Source organism: Brassica oleracea, chromosome C8 (genome assembly GCF_000695525.1).
Source record: "Brassica oleracea var. oleracea cultivar TO1000 chromosome C8, BOL, whole genome shotgun sequence".
In the NCBI taxonomy this organism is placed as follows: Eukaryota; Viridiplantae; Streptophyta; class Magnoliopsida; order Brassicales; family Brassicaceae; genus Brassica; species Brassica oleracea.
In genome coordinates this window covers 2,991,698-2,999,888 of record NC_027755.1, presented here as the reverse complement: position 1 = coordinate 2,999,888, position 8,191 = coordinate 2,991,698, and the positions used below count along the sequence as shown (strand labels likewise).

The 8,191-nt window shown below is 39.9% G+C and overlaps 2 protein-coding genes across 2 annotated transcripts in view; both read right to left on the bottom strand.

Moving 5' to 3' along the window:
- The window catches only part of LOC106308466 (serine/threonine-protein kinase SBK1-like), a 4,747-nt gene extending 4,200 nt beyond the window's left edge, over positions 1 to 547 (bottom strand). Inside the window, 1 exon segment of the mRNA XM_013745629.1 lies at positions 453 to 547. Within this exon segment, the coding sequence (XP_013601083.1) occupies positions 453 to 547 (95 nt within the window).
- Positions 548 to 2,149: 1,602 nt separating this feature from the next.
- LOC106311597 (protein argonaute 1) lies at positions 2,150 to 7,920 on the bottom strand. Its single transcript, XM_013748823.1, has 22 exons — positions 7,839 to 7,920; positions 6,773 to 7,437; positions 6,481 to 6,689; positions 6,245 to 6,394; positions 6,027 to 6,160; positions 5,808 to 5,917; positions 5,566 to 5,672; positions 5,334 to 5,472; positions 5,145 to 5,261; positions 4,911 to 5,018; positions 4,744 to 4,815; positions 4,529 to 4,651; positions 4,288 to 4,450; positions 3,950 to 4,209; positions 3,700 to 3,842; positions 3,540 to 3,602; positions 3,392 to 3,455; positions 3,165 to 3,300; positions 2,992 to 3,065; positions 2,802 to 2,896; positions 2,671 to 2,702; positions 2,150 to 2,561 (listed from the first exon to the last, which is right to left on the bottom strand). The coding sequence occupies exons 2-22, from the start codon at positions 7,427 to 7,429 to the stop codon at positions 2,350 to 2,352; spliced, it is 3,168 nt and encodes a 1,055-aa protein (XP_013604277.1). The 5' UTR covers positions 7,430 to 7,437; positions 7,839 to 7,920; the 3' UTR covers positions 2,150 to 2,349.
- Between the last annotated feature and the right edge of the window lie 271 nt (positions 7,921 to 8,191).

The following is an 8,191-nucleotide window of genomic DNA, read 5'->3' as shown; positions in this document are numbered from 1 at the left end:
TGAGCTGAAATTTGGCAGAGGTATTGTCGACTTGTTTATCTTGGATTTGTACGGTTGGATTAGTTTCTGGAAGCCGGAATCTTTGTGAGCTGAGGTCGTTTGGTTGCTGCCGGTTTTGAAGCTTTGTGTTGCTCTCTTGTTGTTGTTGTTTGTGTTGGAGATAGCTCTTTGAAGCTAGTGTCTCTGTTCTGTTCAGGCTGTTGAACAGGGAGGACGTGGTTGTACTCATACCATTTATATAGTGGATTTTTGAGTGGACTACGGTCCCGTGGTTTTTCCTTCTCACATCGAGGAGGTTTTCCACGTAAAAATTGTATGTCTCATTTAGTTATCGCAACTTTGATATCTTGCCATCGTCGAAGTATTTTCCTCACAGGTTCGCACAAGGTCAGGGGAACACGACCATTAGTATTTTCGCTGCGCCGTGTGACTTTCCCCAACAGGAGAGAAACGAAGAGCCATCTTCTGGATTACTGTAGCGGACGAGATTAACATAACCGTAAGCGCCTTTTCCAAGAAATTTGACGAATTCTTCGTTTGACTGCATCTTTGCTTTTTAGGGTTTCGAAAAAGAATCACTTTTGAGAAAATTTGCGGCTAAAAAGAAAAACGTAAAAGAAAATTGTGGCGAAGGAAAAGAGATATGACAGTCTTTTATAGATTTGGGGTTCCAGTTAACGCGGGGACTTTACACGCACGGAAGGGATGTTTGAATTAACAATTTCTTTTTCTGAGATACTCAAAAAAATAATTAGCAGCGCAGAGAGAAGTTTTTTTTTTAACATTCTTGACCGACTTTTTTAGGTGGGCAATTCTTCTTAATAGACTATTTTCGAGTTTCGGTCACAAAAATACACCACAAGAAGAAAAATAACCAAAATGTTTCATTTAATAGGTAAATTGACACTAATACACTAGATATATAAAAAAAAAAAAAATTTATAGTTTTAGATTATATGTTTTCAAATTCGAGCTTTTTTATAAAAAAAAATTTCGATTTTTTTTTTCAAATTTTCTTTTTGTAATTCAAAAATAATTTTTGAAACTATTTTTAAAATTTTTATTATCAAATTTTTAATATTTATTTTTTATTTTATAAAATTTTAAACTTCAATCTCAAATCTCCACCCCTTAACTTTAAACTCTAAGGTTTGGATTAGTTAACCCTAGGGATATAAATGTATATTTACCTCTTTAATGAAATATTTTGGTCATTTTCCTCCTTCTGGTCTATTTTTGTGACCAAAATTTTTTTAGTGCTATCTTAGTATATTTCTCTTTTTATTATTCTGGCTATTTAAAATTTAATTATTTAATATATAATTTTAGTTAAAAATCAAATAAGTTAAAAAAATTAAACTTGATAGTATGATATATACATGCTATTCAAAATGAAAAGCTGCTTTAGATTTATTCAACTAAATTTTTATACAATTTATTTAATTTTAATATTATATTTTTAATAATAAAATACTTTTAAAGTCTACAATCTAAAATTTAAACCAATTATATAATCTAATACATTTTTTGCTAGTTTATAAGGACTATTTTCGACCTTTTGTTTTTTTGAAAAATTAACTTTAGCTTTTAATAGACTACATAAAATATGAGTATCTTACCTTTTAATACCTTCCATCAAATATTACTTTCTATGATAAAAAAAATTATATAGCCAATTGCAATGACTTCATGCAATGACTTCATGCAATGACTTCATATAATTCTAATATTTTTTTTTGCTTCACAAATCAGGTGGAACTGTGGCTAGGAACAATGAAATGGGTAAGATAGCAATTAGTTGTAGGATTCATGAATTTTATATGATTATCGAGAGATGCCAATACATCGAGCTTCAGTGATCTCCAAGTGTTCCACATTGGTGGTGGACACACAAGCTCCAAGATCAGGTCTGATCCGGTTTCTAATCCATTTGTCTATGACGGAGGTTAAGGTGCAGAGGAAGACAACAACGTACTTAGCACCATAGCCAGGGACAATGGCCAACAAGTTCTTGGTCGTTGAATCTTTGTCAAGGCTTAAGAGTCAATACAAGCAAGAAGATGATTAGATTACAGGATGGAGTGCCATGTTTGCTAATAGAATGATGCGGATGCTCAACTTGCAAAACAGAAATGAATCCCTTACAAAATATAACTAAAACCATGAAGCATCTCATATTAAGAATTCAAAGCAAGAGTAGCAAACACACAATATATCCAAAACACACAAACTTATGACAGTTTTAGCAAAAGTACACACACCGCACGAGATAAGACGCAACAAGAGAAAGTCTTGGAAATAGCAAACATTTTATTTGGCGATAAGAGATTGATAGAGAGCTGAACTGAATCAGCAGTAGAACATCACTCGCTTCACGTTATCTTTCAAAGGTGGGAGTGGCCTCACAGCAGCGTTCACGTGAGGCCCACGCATGTTTCTACCACCCATACCACCTCCACGTGCCATGCTCCCGCTCGCCATCGAACCACTGTCTGATGTCTCTGGCTCCATGTAGAACCGAGCCCTGAACGCTGCTAGATGCGCATAGTACGCAGGCGGCACTACAAAAATCCCAACAACAACAATTAACAACTCATCACTTATCTTTCCCATTCTCTAAATAAAAAAACTATACAATTCAAATCTTCGCAAGAGAAAAGAAAAACTCACCAATGGATACAGAACGAGTGCATCTCGCATACCTACACAATTCAAACAAATAGTTTGGATGTTATGGTTTGTACATATGGGTACAGAACGTCTGCAGCTCGACATGTAAAAAAGATGCTAATGAATCTTACGTGTAACATAAGTTATTGGTTAGAGACTGGAGTCCATCAGCAGAGAAGTTGTTCTCATCCCAAAGAACGTGGTAATGAGCAGGTCGAGAAGTGCCCTGTTAAAAAAAAATTGTTTAAGCATTTCATATAATCTCAGCCACACGATCACTTGAGATTTAATTAGAGCTCTTTTTTCTGTACAAAGATTTACCTGAATACCAGCATGACTACAGAGGTAAAAGTCGAACTCCGTAGGGTGACATATTTTGGAATCCACGACAGTTCCTACAGACAAGAGATTTATCAAAGTTTTAAACATGTTCAATGCAGCTGATTAAATGTGCACGCAAAAAAAGGGTTCACACCAATCCCAATTTGTCTCACCTGGTAAGATGTTGCCACTTCTATCCACTGAATTACGATCATTATGGTTCTGAGCAAAGAGCCTCGTGTGATGGCGCTTCTGCACCACCACAAACGTCACTGGTGGCTGATAACCTGCTTCCAGCGAGGCACATGCCTGAAATGGTTGCAATTCAAATCACATTATTACACATAAGACAAGTACCACCAAACACAAATACACGTCATCTGTTATGTGTAACTCTTACCTTGCGGATGGCATCAAGCTCGTAGAGCAAAACCTGATAGAATTGTCCTTCACTAACTCCGTCCCTGTGGCATATAACCATAAAAATATACATCTTTAGAGATACACAGTTATATAACAAAATGTGCGCCAAAAGAATGACTTAATACCTATAGAATATGATCCTCAACGGCTTATGCCCAGTTGATCTACGGAAGGCTATAAGTAACTCCCTGTTACAAAGGAAACAAAATGCAATAATCGGTTAGTTGGAGCGAGTAGCAGCAAAAAACTGATTCGTAGCATAGTTGACAGTATTGAGAAACATACTTTATCATGCCACCAGTCACCACCCCTTTCTGAGGATCCTTCCATTCTTTGAACAGATCCTGAATGAGCTCCTGTCTGTGCGCCTGAGCACAAACCAGTCCAGCATATTTGGTAACTTCAGGCCAGTCCTGGGATGCGACAACCTGAAAAAACAAATATCATTGTGAATCAGAGTAAGCACATCAGACTAAGTTCATGGAGAAAAATGAAGCATGCATTCACAGAACAAGATGTTGAAAGAGAGACTTACAGCAGCAATAGACGGGCTTGAATCCTCTCCAGGATGAGGATGGGTTACATCAGCACCAAAGATTATGGTAGGGCGATCACTGACCAGAGGAATTCGCCTTGACAAGGCATCAACAAGCACTGTATTCCTTCCTCCAACTTTGACATTAATTTTCAAAGCCACATTAGCCATATACTGCTTGCTCATCTTGAAGACATGCTTAGTCAGGCAGCACTGAGACACAATGCCGAGTTCGGTCTCACAGATGCGCTTCAGATCACCTGCAAAGGAAATGACGGTTAGAAAGCCTGTTTATATGTAAAAGCAGACGACGAAGGGTACTAGAACAAGTCTCATACCATATAATGATCCATTATTGTCTGGCAGAATGACAATAAGGAGATCAATCTCTTTTCCTTGAGATAGCTTGGCCATGGCATCATGATATCGAGTTTTCAGGACTTTCTCCACATGCTCAGGGCGAGCACTAACGGGTGGGAGGACTGGTTCTGGATTAAAGGCCTGCAGGTACGAAATAGTTCAGATATCAAGCTGGGAAAGGTTTAATAAACTGACTAAGTTGTGCTCTACGAAACTTACCATGCCAGATATGTGACACATCTGAGCAAGTTCCTGACAGAAAGAACGTGTCATATTGTCAGGCACTTGCCTAGAGAAATTAATGCAGATCCAGTTGCTCACTGTTCCGCCATTGATCATTTTCTGCAAACACCCATCATGTCAAGAGAATAGAATTATAGAATCATAAATACAAGCAGTAGGCAGACAGGTGAATAACTATTTCATCTAGTTACCTTATTCATCATATTCCACTGACCAACTTGTGGCAGACAAGTCCCTTCCCTTCCGGATTCATGATACTTGAGCTGCAGAATAGCACAATTAAATCATATTGCAACTCTAACTTAGCTATGAAGATATAGACAGAAAAATGGAATAACCCAAGCGACAACTACTATACCCATGGAGGAGGCAGAATTCGAGCTTCAACAGAGGCAAGAGACGCACTTATCTTGATGCCAAACTCCTTAGCATAGGGATCGTGACTGTAATCATTTAGCTCCACCGTCTAACAATCCAAAAACAACATATCAAATTAGAATAAACAATAGCCTTCAACAACATATGAATACTGGGGTAATAAGAAACAAGACATTCAATAGAAAATGAGAACAAAATGGCCAAATAAACATACTCGTAAGATATCTTTTTCTCGTTCTTGGGGGCGCTGACAAGTCACCTTCAGCAGAGCAGTGATCTGTCTCTCGTTCAACCTTTTTGAGTATCTCTGACCCTCAACTATCTTGCAGACCTGTACAAACAGCAGCAAATTAGCATAGGAACTATTGGTGAGAAAACAAAAGTTGATGAATTTTGAAGTTACCTCCATTGGTAGATAATTTGGCCTGTTAGAATTCCCAACTTGCAAGCACGGAAGCTGTGTGTGCTGAATGCGAAAGCCATATGTTTCGTAGAAGTATTCAACAACAGACTTCTGGGTGTTTCTTTCATCAACAGGAAATCTGAAAAATATAACCCAAAATAGAAAGATAAACTTCTCCTCGTTCAGCATTCACGAAGTACGAATTAGCAAAAAAGCTAAAACAAACACCCACGTCAGTTCTCGAGTGGCCACAGCAGTCAGGCCAGAAATGCGGTACTTCCGGCGCATATTTCCTCGATGGGTCACTTCAACCTTGACACCTCTAAGAGCCTTTTTGATCTGTTAACAGAATAAGACTGAAAGTAAGTAAACACAGGAAGGTCAAAAGTGCAAAACTTCACTTCAGCTATGCATGATGCTAGTAACAAGTAACGACTATAGAATGATAATCAAGAAATAACAATTGACTCATACCTTCACACGATCAGCATCAGATAAAGGCCGAGATCTAATATCCCTATTCAGCAACTGGCAAACAAATTCAGTCACAGGAAGTGCCTCTATGAATGCTGTCGATGACATATCTACAAACAAAAAAAAAAAAGGAAAGATCGCAGCATGCATGAGTTGAGACATTACAAGGAGATCAAATTTAAGAAGAAGTAATGAAGGTAACGCAGAAAAACATCGCACCTATGTTGAGTGATAAACCCATCTGTGTGGGACGAATGCTTTGGTAGAATCCACGCCAGCTCTCCAAGCCATCCCCCAATGATTGCTTTCTCCCTATATCAGGAGAATAAAATGACCGGGCCACAGGAGTATACCTGACACGAATATGTTAGCAAAACTAAAAGAGCGGAGACCTGTAAGTATTGAGTAGCAAGCATCCATGGGATGAGTGAACTTACTTGGAAGTTGGCAGCTCACGAAGAACAATATCAAGAACCTGCAGAGCCTCCTGAGGGGCATCAGCTTGTTTCCCTTGTAGAAACATTCCTAGGTGATGCAAATCAGCACGTGCAGCTAGCTTGATCACAACTTTGAACTCCCTTTCTCGTCTGTGAAACAGGAAATGCATGATTTACTCTGAAAAATTCTATAATAGGAAAACAGTAATGATAATAATGATAATGTAAGAACTGACCTTTGTCCCCCAGCCCCTTCTTCCTCGTCATGAAGCAAGATTCTGAATTCCTTGGAAACAAATGGAAGCGGTCCAGCAGTGTAGAGACTTTTGCGACCATCATATGCAGGAAGACGTCTTCCAAGGTGTGACTCACGATACAAGTCAACCAACTGTTTCATCACAGCACGATTAACACCCCTTGATGTGACTTCTGGAGTAATAGTAACCTGTCGCACCCAAAAAAAGACAGCAGCATTAGATGCACAATCGCTTAAAAATACCAAGGGAACAGGTGAGAGCCAAGACTTACATCGTACTGGTGCAAATCTTTGTCAGGCAACTCAGCAAAGAAGTGGTTGGCCTTTACCATGCAACGCTTGCCGACCTGTCCTTTCCCAGGCCTCATTGGGAACTTAAAAGCTTTGCTGGAAGATGGAATAGGCTGGATTGCCTGACTCGAAGCTCCTTGTTCAATAGAGAGCTGTTCAAATTCTTGAACCGGAGCAGAAGTATCCGGAATCCGTGTAGGACTCACCTCAGACGGTGTAGGCTGAGAAGACACCGCTTGATAAGTTGGTGAGGTAGCTTGATGCAGCTCGGGAACTGATTGTCTCTGTGGCTGTCCAGCAGAGGGCGCACCTCCACGGCCACCACCGCCGTGCCCACCTCGAGGTGGTCCTCCTCTTGGTCCACCGTACTGCTGTGGTGGCTGACCTTCTCTTGGTCCACCGTACTGCTGTGGTGGCTGGCCATACCCACGACCAGCACCACGACCACCACCACGACCTCCCTGTTGAGACTGAGGTCCATAACCTCTTCCACCTTGCTGCTGTACTCCTCCTCCTCTTCCTCCCCCCTGCTGATAACCACCACGACCACGACCACCACCAGAGTGTGGACCAGCTTCACGGGAGCCAGACCCTTCACCTCCTTCAGACGAACCATCAGTTCTCTTCTTCCTCACCATATTGAATCCTTAGATAACACCAGCCAAAACAAGCAGTTAGTCACAAAAAAAACATAGTACAGGAAGCACTTTCAGAAGCCTACTAGGTCTAGCATTCAATTTCAATCCACACACAAAGAAGTTAAATTTAGAAACTATTCTTGAAAACTCTCAACCATATGAGAAACGAAACATAGCAAAAGCCAAGAGTAAAACTATCATCAGCAACAAAACCCTAGAAAACAAGTTGGAAGACGTACAAGCACGAAAGCCGCTACTAGATCCCAAAATTTTAAGAGATCAACGAAACAAACAAACCTATAAGCTAATCAAAACCCTAGAAATGAAGTTGATTCACCAAATCGAGTGGAAAATCCCAACGAGATAGGTAGATCGAACACAGAAGAAGCACAAAAGGAACTTGATTTACCGGGAAAACGACTATCTCACGCCGGAGATACAACGATTTGACCAACCCTACTCTCTCTCTCTCTCTCTCTCTATCTCTCTCTAACCTCCAAACGAAACGAGATAAGTAACGAAGGAAGTGTGGCTTTTACTGCTCCACTTTAAATCCCACTTTCTTCCTTTCTTTCTTTTTTTCCTTTGTCCGACCAGAGAGCAACCCTCCTTGTCATTGACTAAACTACCCTCATCGTAATTAGTTGGAGTATGATGACGTGGCAAGTCATGGTTGGTCTTTCTTGGGCTGACCCAATGGGTCGGATCGTGTGTTGTGGTATTCTAGTCTTTCATTGTTTGAAAATGCGCTGCTGACGTGGA

What these genes read in the sequence shown, in the direction of transcription:
- LOC106311597 (XM_013748823.1), bottom strand. Translation starts at nt 7,429, where the DNA reads ATGGTGAGGAAGAAGAGAACTGATGGTTCGTCTGAAGGAGGTGAAGGG. An exon ending in AGTGGAATATGATGAATAAG is followed by an intron (nt 4,652 to 4,743) that starts GTAACTAGATGA and finishes GGGTGTTTGCAG; the next exon opens with AAAATGATCAATGGCGGAAC. An exon ending in CACTCGTTCTGTATCCATTG is followed by an intron (nt 2,562 to 2,670) that starts GTGAGTTTTTCT and finishes GGATTTTTGTAG; the next exon opens with TGCCGCCTGCGTACTATGCG.